At 37.8% G+C, this 26,460-nt stretch overlaps 1 protein-coding gene across 1 annotated transcript in view; it reads right to left on the reverse strand.

Moving 5' to 3' along the window:
* Positions 1-255: 255 nt before the first annotated feature.
* Positions 256-26,460, reverse strand: part of LOC136265610 (sushi, von Willebrand factor type A, EGF and pentraxin domain-containing protein 1-like) — an 82,230-nt gene continuing 56,025 nt past the window's right edge. Inside the window, exons 8-13 of the mRNA XM_066060495.1 lie at positions 21,638-22,027; positions 15,941-16,324; positions 15,259-15,633; positions 2,506-2,691; positions 1,894-2,451; positions 256-475 (exon numbers count right to left, since the gene is read on the reverse strand). Of these exons, the coding sequence (XP_065916567.1) occupies positions 453-475; positions 1,894-2,451; positions 2,506-2,691; positions 15,259-15,633; positions 15,941-16,324; positions 21,638-22,027 (1,916 nt within the window). The 3' untranslated portion in view covers positions 256-452. The remainder of the gene's footprint in view (positions 476-1,893; positions 2,452-2,505; positions 2,692-15,258; positions 15,634-15,940; positions 16,325-21,637; positions 22,028-26,460) is intronic.

Genomic DNA, 26,460 nt, shown 5'->3' on the forward strand with positions numbered 1-26,460 from the left:
TATTATTATCTGCTTTCCAAAACGTCTACCTAGCACCAGTTGGACAAAATTTGAATTCATTTGAAAACATATTTGCAACTCCAACTGGTTCCACTTGGGGCCTGTCTACTGGTTGAACAACCACTCCTAATTCATTCTGTGAATCAATAAAATAGTCTGACAAACTTATAGGCTTTACATGCATCAGCATCTGGCAAGTACATGAATACTGAAGTAGTAAAAACTTCTGGGATATTCTCTAGTCATAACCTAAAGTACTGTACATTATTGACACTTGATTTACCTATAACTGGTGTTCATGGCTTATATAACAAAAATGTTTCTGATGTATACATGCACTGTTTTGTTATGCATGAAAACAAGTGTTCAATCAATTTATCATACAGAAGAAAGGCCTAGTTAGTAGCTATCAAAATGTATGTGCACGCGTTCCATTGATGAAGAATCACTTTTCATCGTTGTGGTAGTAACACACCTGTAGAATAAAAAAGAAATTGGATTAATGTCACAGTATTCTTTGAATGATGTTTAGGGATGTTGCCATAATTTTGGGAATAATACGTATGTGTGGGAATTGGGCATTACGCTGGCATTTTGAAGCAACTGTAAAGCTTTACAGTAAGAGAATCTACTGGTAAAGATTGATAATAGATCACAGTCAGAAATAGCAATAGAACAGTAATGCAATTATACTACTCTAGTAACACAGTTATGAAATGAAATACTCTAATTTAGCACAGAATAGAAGACTATTAGCTGAATAAATAGTAGTAATAAGTATAGGTAATCACACACATTTGAGTGCAACTTTGGCTGTTACGAGTACAATTATTCCATAATTGCACGAAAATGCGTGTGATTGCCTACTAATCACATAGTGACCACCCTTCATGGTTTGTAGTACACATCTATCCAGTTCTGTGGCCATTAACTTCTACCAGGTGATTGCATCATCCTTTCTTTGTATTACATCATTTGTTGTTGCACTTAAAAGGCTTCACATGTCAGCAATTCTGATTGGCTACTCAAAATGTCTACATATGTTGCACTTAAAAGGCTTCTATTGTCAGCTCATTTGATTGGCTATTCATTATATCACTTTCTTGTTGCACTTAAAAGGCTTCTGTTATTCTGCTATTTTATTGGCTACTTTACAGTGCAATTACAGAAACAAGGCCATGCGATTTGGGATTAATTGCACTCCTACTATTGAGACTAATGTATGGCAAATTAAATCACTATGTGATTAACACAATAATTAGCCTAAGATGGTGGAATAATTTTGTGAATAAGTATTTCTCAGTGATTCGTTGAGCACTGCTCAAAACATAATGCTAGATTTTATGAGATAGCTATCATAATATAGCTAGGGATGGGACGATTATGCCAGCATAATTTCGGGCATGATAGGTGTGTGTGGGAATCAGGAATTATGCTAGAATTTTGAGGTGATTGTAAAGCTTTAACAGTAGGAAAATCTGCAGATTTCATAATTCTGTTTAACAAGATCAAGATACTCTAATAGAGCAGTCAGAAACTCCAACAGAGCAGTCACTGAAAATTATTTACTCTAATAAGCAGTCACACATACTCTAATACAGCAACCAGCTAAAGATTTCAAGACAATTTGAATTAATGAAAATGGCCTGATACAGCAATAAACTGGCCAATTATTGTGGCATAATTTTGGGAATAATGAGCAACTCTCAAAAGCATAATAGGTGACTTTTTGAGCACTGCTCAAAAGAATAATGCTCAATTTTTGGAGCATAATAGTCTCATGCCTAAATATAGCCTCATGCCTAAATATAGCCTCATGACTAACAACATTACTGATGAGATAAAAGTAATTGAATTTAATTGTGTGCGTACTACATTGATATGTGCACTGACCATCATCATCTTCTGAAGTTGATGCAATCAGGTATGATGACTTCTTCAGCTGACGCCTCCTTAGCCATATCACCAACAGCAGTACAGCAACAGAAATAATCAAAGTGAAAATTACAATTCCTGCCACTATGCCACCAATAGCATTGTCTGAAGCTCCAGATTCACTAGCAGCACTCTCAGTGCATATTAAGGAACCATCTACACTTCTCCACTTTACTGAAGTACCTACTTCATTTAAATCATCACACACATATTCTTTATTTCCATGAGAACTAAAACCACTAGTGCAGTTTAGTAAACAATATGAGCCATAGGTTCTATTGCAAGTTCCAACTGGTTGGCTGTTTGCTATCTCCACATCTGTATGAAAGCATCTTAAGCTGCTACATGTCACTGGCTCACTGTTCCATGTTCCATCAGCTATGCATTGTGTTTTGTTGTTACCAACCAACTGATATCCATGATCACAATGATAAGTACATATATCCTGAAAGACACCTGGATTAGAAGGGCAAGTAACGTTACCATTGTCTGGGTTAAACAAGGTATCACAGCGTACTACAAAAAAAAATCACAAATGAAATTCTTAATAATGCATGTTTCATATATCACCTGGATTGCATGTTACATTTCTACTAATCCATTTTCCACTAGCACCACATCGTACTTCAGGATTCCCAGTCAGCCGATATCCAGAGTTACAGTAGTGATGGCAAACATCTTGGAAATCAGTTGTATTGGAGGGACAATGAATACCACCATTTTCTACACCAGCTAACTCTTGCATACTGCATTGCACTATTGGAATTCATGCATGTACATACAAATCTAATCAAAAACAGCCAAGCTGTAAAAAAAGGTGCGGCCCCCAAAAAGGCCATGGTGAAAAAAGATGTGAAATCCAAGGTGGCGGCCAAGAAATGGCTGTGATGGTAGGTTAATGGTTACATTTTAATAACGACAATTCAGGTGAATTTTGTGCCGCTTGGTCTTGGCACCAAATTCACCTGAATTGTCGTTATTAAAATGTAACCATTAACCTACCATCACAGCCATTTCTTGGCCGCCACCTTGGATTTCACATCTTTTTTCACCATGGCCTTTTTGGGGGCCGCACCTTTTTTTACAGCTTGGCTGTTTTTGATTAGATATCACTTCTTTTTGTATTTGTATACTGCAAAGCCGGCCTATGGCTGGCTTTGGGGCTTTTTTAACCCATGTGTTTTTTTCTTTACCACAGGAAGAAGAAAAGAACTTAAAGAAGATTTTTAATGCTTCAATTGTTTTTGATTTTATTAGTAATTATACAAATTATATACATATGTTTATTACATGCCCATTATTCCCCACAGGATATTTTTTTGCAGTTGATCTCTCTACTGGGTGACTTGAAATGTAGCTGAACTATATACAGGATGGTTTCTTTGTAGCTGAACTCTCTACAAGGTGACCTCTTCTAGCTGGTCTCTCTACAGGGTGATTTGTTTCTAGCTGAACTCTCTACAGGTGATTTGTTTGCAGCTAAACTCTCTACATGGTGGTTTGTTTGTAGCAGAACTCTCTACATGATGGTTTCTTTGTAGCTGAACTCTCCATAAGGTGACTTCGTCTAGCTGAACTCTCTACAGGGTGATTTTTTTGTAGCTGAACTCTCTACAGGGTGATTTGTTTGCAGCTGAACTCTCTACATGATGGTTCCTTTGTAGCTGAACTCTCTACAAGGTGACTTTGTCCAGCTGATCTCTCTACGGGGTGATTTGTTTCTAGCTGAACTCTCTGCAGGTGATTTGTTTGCAGCTGAACTCTCTACATGATGGTTCCTTTGTAGCTGAACTCTCTACAAGGTGACTTTGTCCAGCTGATCTCTCTACGGGGTGATTTGTTTCTAGCTGAACTCTCTGCAGGTGATTTGTTTGCAGCTAAACTCTCTACATGGTGGTTTCTTTGTAGCTGAACTCCCTACATGATGGTTTCTTTGTAGCTGAACTCTCTACAAGGTAACTTCTTCTCTACAGGGTGATTTGTTGTAGTTGAATTCTCTACAAGGTGGTTTGTTTGAGGCTGAACTCTCTACATGGCGGTTTCTTTGTAGCTGAACTCTCTACAGAGTGATTTGTTTGAGGCTGAACTCTCTACATAATGGTTTCTTTGTAACTGAACACTCTACAAGGTGACTTCTTCTAGCTGATCTTTCTACAGGGTGAATTGTTGTAGCTAAACTATCTACAAGGTAACTTCTTCTAGCTGATCTCTCTACAGGGTGATTTGTTTGTAACTGAACTCTCTGCATGATGGTTTCTTTGTAGCTGAACTCTCTACAAGGTGACTTCTTCTAGCTGATCCCTCTACAGGGGGATTTACTTGTAGCTGAACTCTCTAAAAGTGATTTATTTGCAGCTGAACTCTTTATGTGGTGGTTTCTTTGTAGCTGAACTCTCTACAAGGTGACCTCTTCTAGCTGATCTCTCTACAGGGTGATTTGTTTCTAGCTGAACTCTCTACAGGTGATTTTTTGCAGACTCTACATGGTGGTTTCTTTGTAGCTGAACTCTGTACATGATGGTTTCTTTGTAGCTGAACTCTTTACAAGGTGACTTCTTCTAGCTGAACTCTCTATGGGGTAATTTCTTTGTAGCTGAACTCTCTATATGATGGTTTCTTTGTAACTGAACTCTCTACAAGGTAACTTCTTCTAGCTGATCTTTCTACTGGGTGATTTGTTTGCAGCTGAAATCTCTACATGGTGGTTTCTTTGTTGCTGAACTCTCTACAAGGTGAATTCTTCTACCTGATCTCTCTACAGGGTAATTTGTTTGTATCTGAACTCTGTACAAGTGCGTTTTTGTGGGTGATCTCACTGCAGGTTGATTTGTTTGCAGCTGAACTCACTATAGGGTGATTTTGCTTGTAGCTGAACTCCTTGCATTGTGTCTAGTTTCTAGCTGATCTCTCTACAGGGTGATTTGTTTGTAGCTGATCTCTCTACAAGTTGATTTGTGTGTAGCTGATCTCTCTGCAGGTTGATTAATTTGTAGCCGATCTCTCTACAAGGTAATTTGTTTGTAACTGAACTGTCTATAAGGTGATTTATTTGTAGCTGATCTCTCTGCAGGTTGATTTGTTTTAGCTGAACTCTCTACAGGGTGATTTACTTGTAGCTGAACCCCTTACATTGTGTCTAGTTTCTAGCTGATCTCTCTACAGGGTGATTTGTGTGTGGCTGATCTTTCTACAGGTTGATTTGTTTGTAGCCGATCTCTCTACAAGGTAATTTGTTTGTAGCTGAACTCTGTACAAGGTGCTTTTTTGTAGGTGATCTCACTGCAGGTTGATTGTTTTGTAGCTGAACTCACTAAAGGGTGATTTGCTTGTAGCTGAACTCCTTACATTGTGTCTAGTTTCTAGCTGATCTCTCTACAGGGTGATTTGTTTGTAGCTAATCTCTCTACAAGTTGATTTGAGTGTAGCTGATCTCTCTGCAGGTTGATTAATTTGTAGCCGATCTCTCTACAAGGTAATTTGTTTGTAGCTGAACTCTCTATAAGGTGATTCGTTTGCAGCTGAACTCTCTACATGGTGGTTTCTTTGTTGCTGAACTCTCTACAGGGTGTTATGCTTGTAGCTGAACTCTCTACAGGGTGATTTGTTTCTAGCTGATCTCTCTACAGGGTGATTTTTGTAGCTGACCTCTCTTCAGGGTGATTTTTTTCTAGCTGATTGCTCTACAGGTTGATTTGTTTGTAGATGAACTCTCTACAGGGTAATTTGCTTGTAGCTGAACTCCTTACTTTGTGTCTAGTTTGTAGCTGATCTCTCTACAGGGTGATTTGTTTGTAGCTGATCTCTATACAAGTTGACTTGTGTGTAGCTGATCTCTCTGCAGGATGATTTGTTTGTAGTCGATCTCTCTACAAGGTAATTTGTTTGTAGCTGAGCTATCTATATGGTGATTTGTATGTAGCTGATCTCTCTGCAGATTGATTTGTTTTAGCTGAACTCTCTACAGGGTGATTTGTTTCTAGCTTATCTCTCTACAGGTTGATTTGTGTGTAACTGATCTCTCTACAAGCTGATTTGTTTGTAGCTGATCACTCTGCAGGTTGATTTGTTTCTAGATGATCTCTCTACAAGTTGATTTGTTTGTAGCTGAGCTCTCTGCAAAGTGTTTTGTTTGTAGTTGATCTCTCTACAAGGTGATTTTTTGTAACTGACCTCTCTTCAGGGTGATTTGTTTCTAGCTGATATCTCTACAGGGTGATTTTTTGTAGCTTACCTCTCTTCAGGGTGATTTGTTTCTAGCTGATCGCTCTACAGGTTGGTTTGTTTGTAGCTGAACTCTCTACAGGGTGATTTGCTTGTAGCTGAACTCCTTACATTGTGTCTAGTTTGTAGCTGATCTCTCTACAGGGTGATTTGTTTGTAGCTGATCTCTATACAAGTTGATTTGTGTGTAGCTGATCTCTCTGCAGGATGATTTGTTTGTAGTTGATCTCTCTACAAGGTAATTTGTTTGTAGCTGAGCTATCTATATGGTGATTTATATGTAGCTGATCTCTCTGCAGATTGATTTGTTTTAGCTGAACTCTCTACAGGGTGATTTGTTTCTAGCTTATCTCTCTACAGGTTGATTTGTGTGTAACTGATCTCTCTACAAGCTGATTTGTTTGTAGCTGATCACTCTGCAGGTTGATTTGTTTCTAGATGATCTCTCTACAGGTTGATTTGTTTGTAGATGAGCTCTCTGCAAAGTGTTTTGTTTGTAGTTGATCTCTCTACAAGGTGATTTTTCGTAACTGACCTCTCTTCAGGGTGATTTGTTTCTAGCTGATATCTCTACAGGGTGATTTTTTGTAGCTGACCTCTCTTCAGGGTGATTTGTTTCTAGCTGATCGCTCTACAGGTTGGTTTGTTTGTAGCTGAACTCTCTACAGGGTGATTTGCTTGTAGCTGAACTCCTTACATTGTGTCTAGTTTGTAGCTGATCTCTCTACAGGGTGATTTGTTTGTAGCTGATCTCTATACAAGTTGAATTGTGTGTAGCTGATCTCTCTGCAGGTTGATTTGTTTGTAGTCGATCTCTCTACAAGGTAATTTGTTTGTAGCTGAACTATCTAAAAGGTGATTTGTTTGTAGCTGATCTCTCTGCAGGTTGATTTGTTTTAGCTGAACTCTCTACAGGGTGATTTATTTGTAGCTGAACTCCTTACATTGTGTGTAGTTTGTAGCTGATGTCTCTACAGGGTGATTTTTTGTAGCTGAACTCTCTACAGGGTGATTGCTTGTAGCTGAACTCCTTACATTGTGTCTAGTTTCTAGCTGATGTCTCTACAGGGTGATTTTTTGTAGCTGAACTCTCTACAGGGTGATTTGTTTCTAGCTTATCTCTCTACAGGTAGATTTGTTCATTGCTGATCGCTCTAAAGGTTGATTTGTTGCAGCTGAACACCCTGCAAAGTGTTTTGTTTGTAGCTGATCACTCTAAAGGGTAATTTGTTTGTAGCTGAACTCTCTCCACAGTGACTTGTGTGTAGCTGAATTCTGTGTAACTGAATTCTCTAGAGAGTGACTTAATTGTAGCTGAATTCTCTACACAGTGCATGACTTGTTTATAGCTGAACTTTCTTCAGTGTGACTTGTAATGTTCTGAATCTCTATAGTGATATATTTGCATAACTCTCCACATGGTGACTGTCTTCTTGCTGATCTGTCTATAAGATTCACTGTTTGCAGCTGAACTCCCTACAGAATAACTTGTGATGTAATAAAATTCTATAATGGAATAAATAAATTAGCCGAATGCTCTATTAGGGTGACTGTTCTATTAGAGTATCTCGATCTCGCATTTGCTACACGGAGTTGGCTTTCGAATCATAACTCAGTGGTTTGTAATCCGATTCTTCTGTACTACTGCAAGGACTTTCTATGAAGATTATTCCAGCTATACACCGATTTTCAGCTCATTGCTCTAAGCGGTTTGCCTAGTAGGCGTGAAAACTAATACTTTTTTATTCATAAAAATCGATCGCGTAATTGTGACACAGGTTGGGTTTTGTGTCATATCTCCGTGGTCTTTATCTCGATTCCTTTCAAACCACCAAAAGGCACTCCTACTATGGTTACTCCATCTACATAGCAATTTTCAACTCATTCCATGAAGCGGTTTACCCTGTAGGCGTGACAACAAATCGATCTTGTTTTACGCGAATAATCGGTCATAACTCCTGAACCATTCATCGGATTTGTACCAAATTTGATGCTAGGATTCGCCGTTGGACTCCCTTTCTGTGTGCCAAATTTCAAGGCGATCGGAGTACGCGTTTGCTTGTTATAGCAATTTTTGCAAGTGTGCGAAAAGACGAAGAAGAAGAAAAAAAAAACGAAGAAAAAAAACGAAACTTTGGCAGCTCGTATCTCGGAAATGGCTGGAGCGATTTCCTTCAAATTTGGAATGTAGACTCCCTTGGCTGGCGGGCAACTGTGTAGCAAATTTGGTTCCAATCAGATAAGTGATCACCGAGATACAAATGTGTGAAAATGACGTTTTTGTTCTTCCTGTCAATATACTCACGGGTGTGGCGCGCCAGCTTCTTGGGCCGCACGACACACTACCGTGTGCCTTGATTAGAGTTTCAGCGTGCATACATATACAGGAGTAGTGGATCCAGGAAAGGGTGCTAACAGGACAAAATTTATAGCAGGGAGTGGAGTGGTCTAAGAAATGTTGTAAATGGTTAGCACAATAGTACATCAGCATGCAAAGAATCTTCTAATTAGGGTGGTCTGAGGGAATGCTCCCTTTAAATAATGAAAATTCTAACCTTCTGAATTTTTTACTGAACTTTTTGAATGAGCATAATGCATTGTGAGTCCTTTCAGGTTGATAGGAAGTGATCTATTAGCAGTGGTAATAAATATTAAAGCTGTCATGCAGAGGAACACTGTAGTAAGGTTTAACTTTAAAGTAGGGGTCTGGTTCATGCAGAATACTTATCAAGGCACATAGTAGTGTGTTGGGCAGCCAAAGAGATGCCAGTGTACTACACTGGTGTGTTATTAACAGAAAGAACCATAACTTGATTTTCACCACTACCAAGAGTATATAATGGGGCTTTACTCTTGCTGCTATGTATATACTTCCTTTGCAAAACAACACAAATTTTGCTATAGAAATACTTTCCACCTTCAGTAAGTTCACATACCTAATTTAAGTGTTTGTAGTCACCTCAGGAATTCCAAATGTACATGCCATAAAATTCTACTATTTTTTAAAAAAAAATTTCTTCTTTTGTTCGTACACTTACATGCTGCCTGCCATAAAATGCAAATGCTTCATTCAATTTCTTTGAAGTTTAGCACACATAGGAGGATTAAAGGCAAATCTCAGTACTAAGTTTCATACATAGATACATACGTATCTACACACACACACACACACACACACACACACACACACACACACACACACACACACACACACACACACACACACACACACACACACACACATCAGTGGCGGATCTAGATGGGTTTCTGGGGTTTCGACAGAAACCCCCTTTTAAATTTAGCTCAGTGGCAGTATAAATACATAAACATTGTTGTACTGATAATCTGTCATATCAACAACTATATACCACTGTATTTCAGTAGCATGCATGCAGCTGCACTTAACTGACACCATTTACAGCTATTAAACCCTCAGCAGCACTTCACTTTTCATCCCCCACTGCATTAAAAACGATCGAGATACTCTAATAGAGCAGTCAAGTAACTACTCTAATAGAGCAATCAAAGCTACAGCTTATAGTCACCATCTTTTCCCTATAGTTAGCTATAGTTTAAAGCATTGGATTTATTGTAATTGCCAACTAAAAGTAGCCTAAAATCCAATCTCAGAGTTTCTAAAATCTCAAAATTTTCTGGAGAAATGTCATCAGATGCCTTATTCAGCTATACCAACTTCAGAAACCCCCTTTTAAAAATCCTAGATCTGCCACTGCATACATACGTACATATGTACATACATACATACATACATACATACATACATACTAGGGCCCAAACGAACTTAGATTTTCATGGTTCGAACATTCATTACTTAAAGTTCACGAACCTTTCGAACTTGAAGTAAAATTGGTTAACACATGGTTTACAGTAACAAGTTTACAATTTTAAAAGTATACACATGGTTTAAAGTAACATCTTGTAGCAAGTTCATAATTCTAAAAGTACACACACATAGCTTGAAGTGATCATACCAATAAACTGTAGTTGTTGTGGAGAAAAATCAAGGCGTTTACATTATCCCTGCTCAAACTACTACGTAGTCTAGTGACAGTTAAGCCTGCTACTGAAAACAGCCTTTCACTGCTTGTTGAAGTTGCTGGGATAGCAAAGAGAGGTTTTACAAGCTTGCTGAGACGAGGATAACGTAATGAGTTAGCTTTCCACCAAACTAGAGGATTAGAATTCCTAGGTGTGCATGTTTCAGAGAAGTACAAATCTACTTCATCCTCTAACCTTACAGATGTATCATTTTCTTCTGGTCCAAACAATATGTCAAGTGCCTTCTTTTTCATTGATGGTTGAGCCTGTGATTCTGAGTTTGAACTATCACTGTCAATTTGAAGGTTTTGTATTTTATGTCTTATTTTTGTTTTAACTTCACATATTTTTTCTACAGAGAGAAATTTTAAAGCTTTGTATCGAGGATCCAAGGCTGCTGCAATCACTTTGATATCCGAAGAAGCAATGTCATTCAAATCCCACCTACTTTTAATTTGAGATTCGACAGACATCTTGAATCTTCTAATATTTGTTGAATCACCTTCTTTAACCTCTAAGTGCTTCAAAATTCCAAAAAGAACAGGAAGAATGGATGATATAGATGATGTAGACTCAGAACACAGATGAGTTGTTCCTATTTCTAGTGGGTGAAGAATTTTCACCAAATCACCAAGTAGCTCCCACTGTGCATTTGACAAATCTAGCCTTCTATGCTCCACCCTAGTAACAGATTCATCTGCTATAACAGCCGAAACTGGCCACCTGTTTTGAAGAAGGGACTGACACATGTAAAATGTACTATTCCAGCGTGTTTTACATTCATTGACCAGTTTGTGTGTAGGTTGATTCATACTTTCTTGTTTCTTCCTTAACTCTTCAGTAGCCCGTGCACTGTGATGGAAATGCTTGACCAATGCTTTTGCAGCAGCTAAAGCTTGTGCTATAGCATTTATGCCAAGTCCTTCAATAACACACAATTGTAAGCAATGAGCTGCACAGTTCAAACTATTCCACTGTTTGTCAGCTTCTAAAAGACGCCCTGCACGTTGGAAATTGGAGCCTTGGTCATGAACAATAGCAAATATGCTATTGTCATCGATTTCATACTCACCAACAACTTCCTTCAATTTCTCCACAATGTTGTCACCTGTGTGCTGCTCTGGAAATGGATATGTAGTCAGTGTATAGCTCCTCAGTTCCCAACACTCATCAATAAAATGAACAGTCAGTGAAATATAGGCATCATTGGCAAAGCTGGTCCAAATATCTGTTGTCAGTGAATACTGTGTTGTTTTTCCACTTTCAGCTAAAATTCTTTTAAGCTTTTCCTTAGCCACGGTATACTTCCGACGAATAACATCCATTATGTGTACAGATGATGGGATGACATAGCCAGGCTCCAGGTAGGATAAAAGTCGCTTAAACCCTTCCCCATCAACAACTGCAGCAGGTCGTAAATCTTTTGCCACCATGAATGCAATCAATTCTGTAATCTTCTTGGCACGTGATGGCGGGAACTTGCTGCGAGTAAAAAAAGCATCCATGCTAGTTTGTTCCTTGCCATCGGAAGCTTTGTTGCTTCCGCTTTCGTTTCGTTTATACTTCTCTTTGTGATAACGAAGCAAATGTTCTCTCAAGTTACTTGTTGCTCCAAGGTAAGAGTATTCATTCTTGCACAATCCACACAACACTTTCTTTCCACCAGGTACCTTCGTAAAGAAGTCCCACACGTCTGAGCGAAACTTTTTCGGCTTCGGCCCTTCGCTGCCTGCAGAAATACTTTCTGTTTCACTCTCTTCAGTCTCTCGATTGTCTTCAGCGATTTCCTCTGTCTGAGATTCACTTATAAGGCTTGCGCTCGAACCACGTGTAAAACGCACACTTCCTCCAGATGTGGACGCCATGTTTTAAGCTACGGAAATTATTGTACACCTTTCCGTATACTATTTAATTGCATAATTCGAATTGGTTAACCTGCATTCGAAGGTTCGTTAGTTCGAACGAATGTTCGAATTCAGCTAAGTTCGTTTGGGCCCTAATACATACATACATACATACATACATACATACATACCAGGGGCGGATCCAGAGTTTCGAAAGAGGGGGGGCACCTTTCTGAAAAACAGTTGAAGACCAAAAAAAAAAAAAAAAAAAAAAAAAAAAGGTCACAACAATAATAGCTAGTTATCCTTACCAACTATATCACATCTGTTATGTAAAATAAAATCCTATTTGTAGCTTCATAGGTAAGCTACACTGCCTGATGAACATTGTGACTGCTTTATTAGAGTAATTGACTGCTCTATTAGAGTATCTCGATCTTGTATGCAATTTCTTGAAGGGGGGGGCATTTGCCCCAAATGCCCCATCCTGGATCCGCCACTGCATACATACATACATACATACATACATACAGTGGAACCTCTATTAACGGACACTCCGAATAGCGGACACCTCCGTGTTACGGACAGTAAACTATGGTCCCAGCCGTTTGCTAATTGTTTTCAAAGTATTAATAACCTCTGCACAACGGACACCTCCTTGTAACGGACAACGGACAGTCGACAAGTACCCTCTGGTACCATACGCGTATGCTCTTACCTCTAAATAACGGACGCCACTGAAGCGCTTAATTTAGGTGCTCGAGAGGAATCACTATAGTATAATGATATTTACATATTCTACACAATTTACAATAGCTTTATTTCTTTCAAAGGTGCAATTAATTCCTTCAGTTTGTTAATGTAAGGTGCAGGTCCATACAAGCGGTATTTGCAGGGTAACTCAACGCCATAGCCAGCTCCTCGGTTAACTCTCTCACCGGTTACTTCCACGAAGCCTACGTTCACATCTCTTTGAAGAAATTGTGATATCAATCTAGTTAAATTAAATGGGACATGTCCAACTATTTCTTCGTCTTTCATGATGGCGACAGAGTTAACATCGACTTCATTGTCAGGCTCCCTTCTTAACGGTAAAACTTCGCCAACTTCATATTCTCACCTATCCATGTATGCATGGTACCCTCGGATATATGAATCAAACTCGTAGACAACAACACGCTCAGGATGAGCAACAATGTGAGCCATGATGACACTTTTCTACACTTTCTACTCGCAATAAACACGTGTTATAACTAATTGTACTTGTCAGTAACTAATTGGCGACAATGATTGCACCTGTCTATAACTAATTGGTATAATCAGTGACAATGGCGGATTCTTGCTCAACACGCCGAAAGCACCTGACGCTCAAGCAGAAGATAGAAGTTATACAAGAGGCAAAGAAAAATCCTAAGCTAGGGGTCAGAGGTTTATGTCAACGTTTTAACTGTGGGAAGACTCAGATTGCAACTGTTTTAAAAGAGAAAGAGCAGCTATTGGCTTTGTATGAAAGTAATGCCTCTGATAAATCTTGCAAAGTAAGCCTCCGCACGCGAAAGTCTGACTTCAGTGAAGTAAATGAAGTATTGTATAAGTGGTACCTGTTGGCTTGTTCTAAAAACATTTACCCAGCAGGCCCACAGCTTGTAGTGAAGGCAAAAGAAATTGCAGAGCGTCTAGGGAGAGGCGAATTCAAAGGCTCCAATGGATGGCTGGAGAAATGGAAAAGAAAATACAATATTAAACAACTGACAGTAAGTGGAGAAAGCGGTGATGTTTCTGGTGCAACTGTGGACTCGTGGAAAGAGCGACTCCCTGAGGTTTTACAAGGCTATGCAAAAAGGGACATATGGAACCTAGATGAAACTGGTGTGTTTTGGAAAGCATTACCTGAACGTGGTTTTGTTCAAAAAGGTCGGTCTTGCAAAGGTGGAAAGAAAACAAACAAAGGTTTACCATAGTATTCATCGCAAATGCAGATGGTGGTAAAGAAAAGCCTGTTGTTATCTGGAAGTATGAGAACCCGAGATGTTTTAAAAATCTTAATAAGAGTCTTCTTCCTGTCTCTTATTTCAGCCAGTCTAAGGCATGGATGACTGGGGATATCTTGGATAGGATTCTTAAAAAGATAAATCAAAGTTTGAGGGCTCAGTCTCGGTTTGTTGCTTTACTGATGGATAATGCTGGATGCCATCCCCCTGAAATAAAAGATAATGTTAAGGTTGTATTCCTTCCAGCAAATATCACTTCTCGATTGCAGCCACTAGATCTAGGGATAATTAAGAATTTCAAATTTCACTATCGCCAGTTGTTTTTGTAATATGCTCTTACCAAAATTGAAGAATGTGATACTGCATCACAGGTAGCAGAGTCGCTGAATGTTTTGAAGGCCATCCACTTTGTCAGTGAAGCTTGGGAAAAGGTGAAACCAGAGACTATATGCAAATGTTTTCAGTCAGCTGGTGTACTTGACAAAGATCTCAATGTCACTACTTGTAATGTGGGTCAAGATGATGCTGATCCATTCCTAGCAGTAGATAGCGAATTTCACCTCAATGATTTGATCCCTCAAGTTGTAAGTGATGGCGCCTGTTCTGTTGACGAGTACCTTGATGGTGATGGATCTTTACCAGTGTGCCGTGAGCTATCTGAGGAGCACTGGGAAGAAGAGTTCCTTCCTGCAGCCTGCTCCTCTGAGCCAGATTCAATAGACGATGAGGAGGATTGTGTGGCAGGTGACGTAGAAATGGAAGTGGTTGAAGCTGTACCAAAGATTGACACATTCAAGGATGCAATGAAAAATCTAGAAGATGTCCAACTATTTCTACAAAACAAAGGTTTTACAGAAGAAGCTTTGAAAGTTGGTTCAATGGTTACTACTGTAGCTCGCCTGTATTGTTCATCTCTTGTATTTAGTAAGCAAACAACTTTAGATAGTTATTTTTCAAAGCAGAGTGAAGAACAGCTTAGTGACTGACTATGTGCATAGGTGTGAACTGTTGTTATAGTGTAATCAATCTTCAAACATTATAATTATGCTGTGTATGATATTATATGCATAAAATATTTCAACCTCCTTTCAAAGGACACCTCCATATAAAGGACACTTAAGCTTGGTCCGTGGGTGTCTGCTATATAGAGGTTCCACTGTACATACATACACATACATACATGCATACAAACATACATATGCATATACCTGGAGAGCAAGTCACTCCAGACCTATTACCAATCCATAGTACATCAGTGCCATTTAGGCTACAACTGTATTGAATGGAGTCTCCTAGTCTATTGTAGCCATCCTCACATTCTACCGTACATATGCTGGAATAAGATGTATCACATGGTCTGCTGTTTGGTACTATTTCTGTGAAACTAATACAGTGACGAATATTACAATGTGATATACTGCCATTCCACCAGCCACTGGCTTCACATCTCCTTACCATGCTACCTACTAATTCATAACCATCGTCACACTGGAAAGTGCAATAATCTCCAAACTTATGCTGCTGATTATTGTTACTGCAGTTAATGTGACCATTTGGTAACGTTCCAATTGCTATGCAAGATGCTGTAATTTGACAGGAAGAGTATGGAATGTTTAGTGTTGAACAATTACTGTATGAATTAAAGCAAATGTTTGAAAACAATATTGTATATATTATTCAGTTAATTACCTCCTTATGCATTAGAGAGATAAATACAATAAATCTTAGGACACTTTTGGGAGCAAAAATATACTCTCATTACCAAGATGGCCATATGTATACAATACATGTTAATTGTGCTTGTGAGGTGGCTAAGGAAGAGGTTGCCAATGGACAATAAGTGAGAATTATGTATCTCTAAAAATGTACAGTGTTGAACTATAATCTTACCTCTTTCACAGTGAAAACTTTGTCCATTATTTCTCCATCTTGTTCTGTTATTCACAATGTCACAAACAAAAGTATTGCCACCACTGTGTCTATAACCAGTAACACAGAAAAGAGTGCATTGTGAACCAAACCCAGTTAAACAATTGTTACTAGGTTCTGTGTGACTTAAGTCCACTGCAGTTTCCAAACTATCACAGTGAATAATTTCACAGGTGATATTAAATGTGCTCCATGATCCATCAGCCAAACATTGTGTAAACAAGGATCCAGTTAGTTGATATCCTCGGTCACATGAAAATGAAACCTGATCTTGATACCACAATATACCAGTAATATTGATATGGCTATGCTCTGGTAATGATATACTGGTGGTTGGGCATGAAACTGTATAAAATAAACATGACTTATATTCATTATTGAAGAAAGATATGTAGAAATTTACACAGCTGCACAAATCATAATTACAGGGTAGGGATGGGAAAATATTCAATTATCATGATAATCGTGATAATTTTATTGGCAACCATCAACATCGTGTACTTTTCATTGACTAGTGATAATCGAAATTGGCAATGTTATCATGCAATAATCATGATAGTCAGAGAAATATTTGTAAATTTTCAATGTTTTACCAATTATTTGACAATTCTTAATGCATTTAGTGTTTTTTATTACATAAGTTAAGTGAACAAATATCATGATAATCATGATATTTGTTCATGGCAACAATTGTATAGCAAAATATCGATATTGCCCATCACTATTACAGGGTACATAGTTAAATAATGTGAGAAGTGTTCTAGCAGTAGTACTATGTAGCTATGTAGTAGTTTCGTACTGAAAACTTGTTTTTCTGTAACAGTCATATTGTCCAACTATAGTGTGACCACTTGGCAGTATTGAAATTAATGGGTCAGGGAGCACAGACCCCAGCCCCTGAGAGACTTTCAATATTTTAATGAGTCAGAACTCAGCAAATTGCTACATATTATGCAAAAAAAGTACATTAATTATAATGCATATACAAGTGCCTCTGGAATGAAGCTAGTATTAAAGTTAGCTACCTAGAGGAACAGACAGCATAGCACATAGAGACATACATAGACATTTGTAAGTCATAGGTATAGGAACCATGAATCCACCGATACAAATTAAATGGAATGGCTTGCAGTCAATACATTATATCTACAAATTAATATGCATAACATAGATTCATTTTGCATGCCCAAGTGATAAATTACTTGAGTTCTATATTTTAAACACTACACACCAAAGCTATAGCAGTATAAGGTCATGCCATGCATTTATTGTTAGAATGTCTGAAAACTTTCACTAATGAAGTTCTTTAGCATAATTATGGATAATTACATGCATGTTAAATTAGAGTATGTGTGAGTAATGTGACTGTTCTACCCCCTTGCTGGCGAAAAGTCAATGATTAAGTACAAGTTGAATGCAGAGAAGATCTCAGATCCCGGCTGTTGTGGCTCCTTAAACGCATACCTAGTGCATGTTGCGCCTGCTCACAGGTCCCTAGTGGGATAGCATTTAATGACTGCTCTATTACAGTATATCCCTGACCGCTCTATTAAAGTATATTGATCTTTTCAATAAGTTTTCAAGAGGGCTCATGTTACTTCTGTAAATCCTTCCCTGAGAGATAAATCATGTGCAAGCTTTATCATTTGTTGTGCTGTATCATACACTATTACTCACTCATTTGTCCTGCCACTCTAAATGGTGTAATAGGGTCCTGCTGTGAACTCAGAAGTCTAAATTTTACAGGGGGGTTCCTGAACCCCTAGGAACCACCCCTCCCTATGCCCCTGCCTAAGTTCACAAGTCAAGTGTTGCACTACCACAAAATAAGTGAGTGGGCTTTAAGCTAATTGACTACAGTTGTGTGCACCCAAACTTTTAATTAGTGATAACTGTATGCACCCAAACTTGAAGACAGCCAATGCTTTGGGAGAAGCATTAAAAAGGAGGATGCTGTGTGTGAGAATGTTAGTCTAATCACAACAGTGCGCTGTTTAGTTTAAAATTGCTATTCATTTTAAGAGGTATCACATTATTCTTCTCTAAAAGACTATATATAAATTAGGGATGCAACAATATATCAATACATTGTGTATTGACCATACAATGAGGCCATGATATGTATTGATATGAAATTTGGTTACATTGATATTTCATGTATCATGATAATTATATTGATGTATCGTGGTGTATCGACATAAGATGATGAGTACGTACATATATAGTGTAAATAAACCATCGTCTTCTCTTACAACAAGACCTCAACCACATTGTCCAGGGGACAAATGCATGGCAGATGAAGCTTAACAATGGCAAATGTGTATCAATGACCTGTACCAGATCTCCTGCTTCAACCCCCACAGTTTACTTTATCTCTGAGTATATATGCCTTAGAAATTGTGGACCAGCATAACTACCTAGGAGTTAGACTACATAGTTCTATGACGTGGTCTTATCACATCCAACTAAAGATCAATAAGGCAACTAAAGTTTTTATCCTTATCAAGCATATGCTACACAAGTACATTAAAGAAGTCAAAGAATCAACTCATTTTATTTTAGTTAGACCAGTGCTTGAATACGACGCAATTATATATTGGCATTAAATTTGCACACCCTAGAACAGCATCATTTTATCATTAGGCTTACTATGTTCTAGTAAATATGAACTCAGCCATCAACATATCACCTCACTACAGTCCATTTACCTCTGCTTACAACACCCACCAATCCATCCCCTCCATTTCACAGTACCATGGTCATCCACAATGTATTATTGAATGAGCTTCTTCCCTAAGACCATTCGAGATTGGAACAAATTACTCCACCAAATTATTGAATGTGATTCACTCAATGATTACTTACATTTTTGCTGACAATCAAGGCTGAACCTACTTATTATTTTATGTATATTTTGTCTTGTATGCAATTAGTTATTGTACATTGTTTTACTGGAGCTGTGATGTTTCAGCTCCCTGGGATATTATCAGCAACAAGCTACCTATCCCAGTCATAAATCAATCAATCAATCAAGAAATGTACGAAATTTTAATGACTGACGTTCTTATGAATCAAATTACTGTATTGCATTTATATATGGAGATAATATATCAATGCACCCAAATAAGGTATTGTTGCAACTCTATTAATATAAAATTATAAAGAACCTTGCATGGGAGGATCAAAGTAAAAAACAGAATAAAACTGTTCTGTATTGGGCAGTTATACAACACTTCAATTGACCATAGTTCTATATCAGGTAGTTATAGATCTGCACGTGACACACTAGTGCATGCCAGCACCTATTGTAGGCCAATAGTCTGTTTTGTCATACTGGCCAGTACATCCAATCAACCAAGCCAGTCTATAATGGCCTGTACTGCGCTGGCTGACAAATCAACCCAATCAGTAAGACTAGAACCACTGTATGGATTTAATTTATAGACAAATTTGAAGTGTTCAATGATGGTTGTTTGTGGTTAGCAGCGGTGAGCATTCTTGCCATGTTTTGTTGACATAAAAAGACAGGTCCTAGTGATATCATGCACAATTGAAACTTTTTCCCCATTAAGAAGATGGAATAGACTCATCCAAGTCCAGAACAAGACTAATGCCAGTATAACACGAGTGCAGCACAACATGGACACTATGCCTATTTAGACTACAACAAGTTTGATACTGAAATTTGATTGGCTGAAAACGTGATCTCTAAATCTCATAGAGCCATGCTCATGCCCAATAGAGACCACACTCTGAGGCAATACAAAACACGATAATTACACGCCTGTAACATTGGCTAATTAGAGGAAGATGTAATGGGCTTGTTTGTACTAATCAACACTATACATTACTTGTTTACAAGCAGCTGTGAAGGCACAACAACAGCAACAATTGATGATATGATACTATTAGACTTTTCAAAGGCATTTGATACTGTACCGTACTGCCGCCTATTAAAAAAGCTAGAATATTATCATATTGATGGCCAAGTTATCCACTGGATTGAAAAGTGGCTCACAATACACAAACAACGGGTCTACTAGATGGGGAATCATCTGATTATGTCCCTGAAACATCTGGAGTATCTCGGGGTACTGTATTGGGTCCACTAATGTTTTTAATCTACAATATATTAATGACACTGTTGAAAATATTTCGTCTCAGATAAACCTTTTTGCAGATGACTGCCTATTGTATTGAGCCATTAAAACAGAGCAGGATATTGTCTCATTGCAAAGGGATCTGGACACTTTATCCCACTGGGCATTGGTCTGGCAGATGAGGTTTAACCTTGGTAAATTTACCGTTATGAGATGTTCAAGGTCACTAAATCCTATAACTGTAAACTACTCTATCTACGGGTCCATTTTATCTGTAACCCATCAACATAATTATGTATCTTGGAGTTTGGATGATCACCTTTCATGGTTTACCCATGTTACTAATGTTGCTAGTAAAGCTACAAGGATGTTAAACTTTCTTAAACGCCACCTACTAAATGTTCAACTGATATCAAGACATCTGCATACTTATTATTAGTTCGACCATTAATGGAATACGCATGTGTTGTTTGGGACCCACATTACATTGTACAAATAACACTTTTAGAAAAAGTCCAGAGGCATGCTGCAAGATGACTATAACTATCACAGTAGTGTCAGTACCAGCTTAATTGGTTGCCATTAGCAAAGAGAAGGAAGCAACAAAGACTAAACATCTTTTACCAAATAATGCACGACATGATTGGCTTATCTCTACCTGACTACTATCACTTTACCACCACACATACTAGACAACATCACCCATTCCACCTAATGATACCATCCACAAGTACCACTGCATATATGACAAGCTTTTTCCCGAAGACGATCAGAGAATGGAATGCACTACCAATACCACCAATAGAAATGGACTATTTAACTACATTTTCAGAGGCCATAATTGAATGTCTGTAATGTATTTACTTGTAGCTTGTAGGGCCTAATCAGCCTCGGCTATCTGCCCTATTTAACCAATAATAACAATGAGTTGTAGTCCAGTCACTTGAGTCCAGTACTTTGAAACATAGCATGCTCCTGTAACATTGGCAACGTATGGGCATTTAAACGGGTAGCAACAGCCATGCTGAGGTCCCGCCATGTAGGGAGGTGTAGAGGGCTTGTTTCTAGTACTTAGCCATACATTTCTTGTTTACAAGCAGCTGTCAACTTAACAAGTTGTAGTCTAAATAAGTTATACGTCAAGAACCACTTGGTTCTATGGGATTTAGAAAACCCTCAGGCCCTTAGTAGCGCCCAAGCTGCATTTGGGCAATACAGCCCAGGGCCTTCGAGTTTTCTAAATCCTGTAGAACTTTGGTTCTTGACGTCTAACTATTATTTAGTAGATTTCAAGACTACTCCATGAGTTTTTAACTGTTTCATGTATCTTGTGGGTACCTCAAATTGATGGTTCTCTATAACAATTAAAGCACTGCCTAGGCTTGTGCTATACATCAAATACATATTATAGCACTGAAAAGGGTCAACACAAAATATAGTACTTGGCTTCATACTATAATGTATCTCGCTCACTCTTCTTCATGCTATATTTGATGTATAGCACTTTGAGCAGTACTAGTGCTGTAAGTCTTACATAAATATATAGTAGTTATAGTACCTCTGTTGCAACTATAAGGCTCTCCACTGGGCATCCATGCCACTGAGATTTGGTCATTTAGTGCTTCACATACATATCTTGGATTTCCAGCGCTGGTAAATCCTACTTCTGGACATTGTAAGTTACATATTGACTGATATGTGCTATTACAAGACTCAGATATTATACTGTTTGTTGGCAGTGATAATAGTGGACATTTCTTAATGATACAAGATGCTAATGATCCACTCCAACTGCCATTGCCTTGACATGTCCTATAACTTGTGCCAGCCAACTCATAGCCAATGTTGCATATTTGTGCACAAACATCTTTGTAATAAAATGATGTGCTGTTATCATGTGAACATTGGAGCAATCCATTTGCTGGTGAAATCAGTTCTGGACACTGAACTGGAAAGAAGTACATGTAACTGTTATTGCACAGACAATGACGTGAAATCACCTATATACAATACATACATACAGTACATGCATATACACACTGTTATACAGAAAGAATAAACTATAGTAAAACAAGGTAATGGTGATATTATGTAGTGAAACAAGAGAGGTTGCCTACACTTGTAGATATACTAATGGACATTTTCAGTTATGGCATATTAGACTGAAATCTGTGGATATAGGCAACCTCTCTTATTTATTTATTAGTTTTACAACCTCGCCGTACATGCACAAATATAGTTGATTACAAGACTAACAATGATGATTGGTGATTAGAATTGGGTGGCTGATAGCTAAAACCACGAACTACCAGTAACTAATTACAAATACTAACTACCTAATTAAAATATACTACATAGTTACAATGTACTTAAAAGGGGTAGCATGTGTGTTGTTTGTACAGGAAGAACAGGGACAACAAAAATGAAACGTACAAGTATTATTGGAGTTAAAATTGTTTAAAAGTGATGCCATAGAAATTGAGTGAGTTACTTTTTTTATTGTCACATAAGGTAGGTTTAGGTCAATCGATACTAGAGAATTCCATAATCTTGGTAGCCGGCAAAAATAAAAATGACAGTTCAAGTTGGTTGTGGAAGTACAAAGGGTTAACTTGCCTGATAATGATGATCTTGTGGATACTGATGCTTTCATTGATATATGCAGTTGTTAATGTCGAAGTGGGGGTAGGGAGTTTTGTAGGATTTTATAAAAAAAAGTAAATCACTCAGTTCGTATTGGTACATTAAAGGGAGTAAATCAAGTTGTATTAGTCTAGTTTTGTAGGGTGAGTGGTAGTCATTTTATATGTACTTCGTTGCCCTCCTTTGAACTCCTTTCAGGATAGACATGTCTTTTAGTAAGGTCTCCATAATTTACTACATTATGTCATTTGTGATCGTACTAGTGTGAGATATAGTAGTTTTTTGGCTGTGGTAGAATGCTTTGAAAAGGTCCTTCGGATTAATCAATTTAGTAGGCATTGGAAGCAATGATTTCACAATGGATCAAAGATTTTACAGATGATGATATGTTAACTACTAGATCTTTTACACAGTTGGATCTTACAATGGGTGTTCCATTTACAGTGGAGTTATGTTAACTGAAATCCTTTCCAAAGTGAATGTGGAGAAACTTAGATTCATTGAAAAATAAGTCATTTGTGTTGCTCCAGTTAAGTGCTTGGTTAAGTGCATTTTGTAGGGAGATAATGTCAGTAGGATTTGATATGATTTTAAAACATTTAGTGTCATTGGCGAATAATAAGGCTAGTGTGACATATGATGGTCGGTCATTGATAAAAGCTGCAAACAGAAGCGAGCCGAGTATGCTTCCCTGAGGAACTCCCGAGAGAACGGACACCATACTCGATAGAGTGTCATTAATACGCACACACTGTCTCCTTGATCCAAGATAGGCCTTGAACCAGTTCCAAAGGTTACCACTGATTCCAAGAGACCACAGTTTTGAAAGTAGCTTGTTGTGTGAAACTGAATCAAAAGCCTTCTTGAAATCAAGGTAAATTATATAAACACTTTTGTTTGCAGTTAAGGCCTCCGATCCAGACTGTATTTGCTACTGACAAAAGTTATTGCATAGCAGATCTATTTGGTAAGAACCCAAACTGAAATACTGTGAATTGCTGTAACAAAAATGGCAAGGTTTTGTCATACACTAGCCTCTCTAAAACTTTGGACATGATTCACAGCAAAGAAATAGTTCTGCAATTCTTTTACTGCTGAACGGTCACCAGATTTGAAAATGGGTGCGACAGTATGAATCTGCCATTCAGTGGGAAGAGTACTATCAAGACTCACGGTAGTGAGTCATGTGGCCAAGAAACTACAAAGCGCACACCACAATTTAAAAATGCGCGGCCACTATTGTGAGTTATTTACGTGTAGGGACAGTTTCGCAACTGATATTAGCCCAGAATTATGCAATCTCTCTCAATAGGTTTACACTGCGTTTCGTGATTTTAAAAAAACTTGGTGTCATCATTTTCTTGTCGCAACCTCTAAACAAGCGTATTTAGATATAGCTAATTCACTCAATTTCTCGTTGTGTGTTTCAGCTAGTCACTGTTCATTTAATTCAATAACATTTACCAGAAGTCACCATCTTTCACTAGTCCCTCCACAGTCCACCATTAACTCTAGGAGATATTCTTTTTTTGTTAACACAACTGCCCTCTGGAACACTGTACCATTACATATCCTTGAAGACAGTAATCAAAAGTCTTTCCAGCATCACCTTATAATTACTTACGTGTCAAGTAACTTTTGTATCACTGTTTTGTGTTTTGTTGTGTATTGTATGGTTTGTAGTGTACTGTAGATATATATATATGTTTGCTTTTGTAGGCGGACACCTTGTACAGGCTTTGCCTTTTGTGTATACCTTCCTTTTTAATAAAAATAATAATAGCTATCATCACATTAAACCACTCAATACACTCGTGTCTCTACAATCCAATTGGCACTAACTTATTAGTACTGGATCGCCTCTACATGGATTTTCTCAGTTCGAACGTTTAATCCAGGCAATAACTTTTGAAAGTGGCAAGTGGTAGTTGATTCGTACACCTTGTCGACAATAATTTCAAGAGGTAACACCAGCATTTGCTGCTACTTAGTAGCATTAGAAATTTTTAGCTCTGCACACAAAAACTCGATCGCACAAACACGGTTAATCAGTGTGCGGCGATGTGACACTTTACACAAACTTCACTCCTCAATTCATTAGCCTTCAAGACCAGCAATATCATCGAATACCTCAGTATTCCACTATACTCTTACTTTTTCAAACGTTGCTCAAGCCTTTGTAGTTTCTCATTAAAGTACGCCTCACCATCGAGTTACAATACTTTTGCTTCTAATTCGTACCATGGCTTTGTTTCTCTCCGAGCTCAAGACCTCGCTCAAGACTTGGACTGCCATTTTTCTTAACTGAACATTCAATTTCAAAACTGCATATCACGTGTGTCTGCTTGAGGTATTTAGGGACTTTCCAAGAGATTTACTGTAAATAGATCACGTGATAGTTGTCAATCTGGATTCTGGTGCTACAGATATGGTGGTATGCATGGTGCAGTACGTGTACTTTGATTATTATAAGGTCAAGAATTGTTTGTGCACTGCTAAACTAAGTTGATAAGCGCGACATCCGGGGCACCAGAGTAAAGGAAAGTGGTAAAAGGCTCAATCCTATTAGCTATTCTGCTGAACAGACTAGGGAGTCTGAAGACAGTCTGAAGACGTGCTCCCTCAGGAAAGTATAAGTAATGCAACTTTTTAGCTTTAATTGCTTCATTAAATATAAAAATTTGCTTAATTTCAGTCAAAATGTATAATGATCAAGGCTCTATATGCACTGGTTGCATCTATACCGGGATCTATACTGCACTGTGACATCCTTGACGGGTTAGTACTGATATTGTATCCATGGCAATACTGTTCCATCTCCCTGAATCTTGATGATTGAGTCCTCTATTCCTTTCTCTGCTGCTCCAATCCTGAAGCTGTGACCACAGTATTAAAAAATGGTTATAATATTATGATAATAACAATTAAGAGTCTGTATTGCACTCTTATTAAGGACTCTTGACAATATGTGTATTTATAGCTGTGTATATAGCAACTGTAAACTACTTAGGCACTTGCGAGTTACTTTATTTTTGAGCATAAGGTGTCTGGATGCGAGACACAGTAATTGTCACATGCAGTAAAGATAGATTTATTCTAATAGAACAGTCATACTACACTGTAAATTCATACTTCTGATTTTACAGTGTTATGAAACAGTCATTAGTATGTATGGCTTTTCATAACACTGGCAGACAAGATGACAGGTGCATCTTTGACTCTCCAAGATAATATTCTGTATTAATTTTACTCATTTTTAAATATCATCTAAAAATTATTTTTTTACCGATTTGTAGAACCTATTACTGACAAAAAATGAGTGATATCCACCCCAAAAACACCTTGCTGTGGTAAAAAAAAGCACATCCAAGAAACTACAAGTACCTGCATGGAACCCAATGTAAAAAGCAGCTCAACTGAAGAGAAAATAACTAGTAACTTAAAAAAGAGCTGATATCTGGAGTGGCCAAGAATACAACTAACTACAATTACTAAAGTTTTAATCCATGCATGCAAAATTGCCTTGGCTGTAAAGCAGGTGCATATACAATTATACATGAAATTAAAACTAACTGGCAACTGAAACAGCTGATATCTGAAGCGGCCAAGAATGAATGTTCATATACAACTAATTCAAAATTTTAACATTGAATCTTTATCATTCAGCTGTGTTCTATATTTACTCTTGCTTCATCCTTAAGTAATTTCTTTTAATTCTATAATTGGCTGGTAATTTAG

The sequence above is a fragment of the Dysidea avara genome, chromosome 9 (genome assembly GCF_963678975.1).
Source record: "Dysidea avara chromosome 9, odDysAvar1.4, whole genome shotgun sequence".
Lineage (NCBI taxonomy): Eukaryota > Metazoa > Porifera > Demospongiae > Dictyoceratida > Dysideidae > Dysidea > Dysidea avara.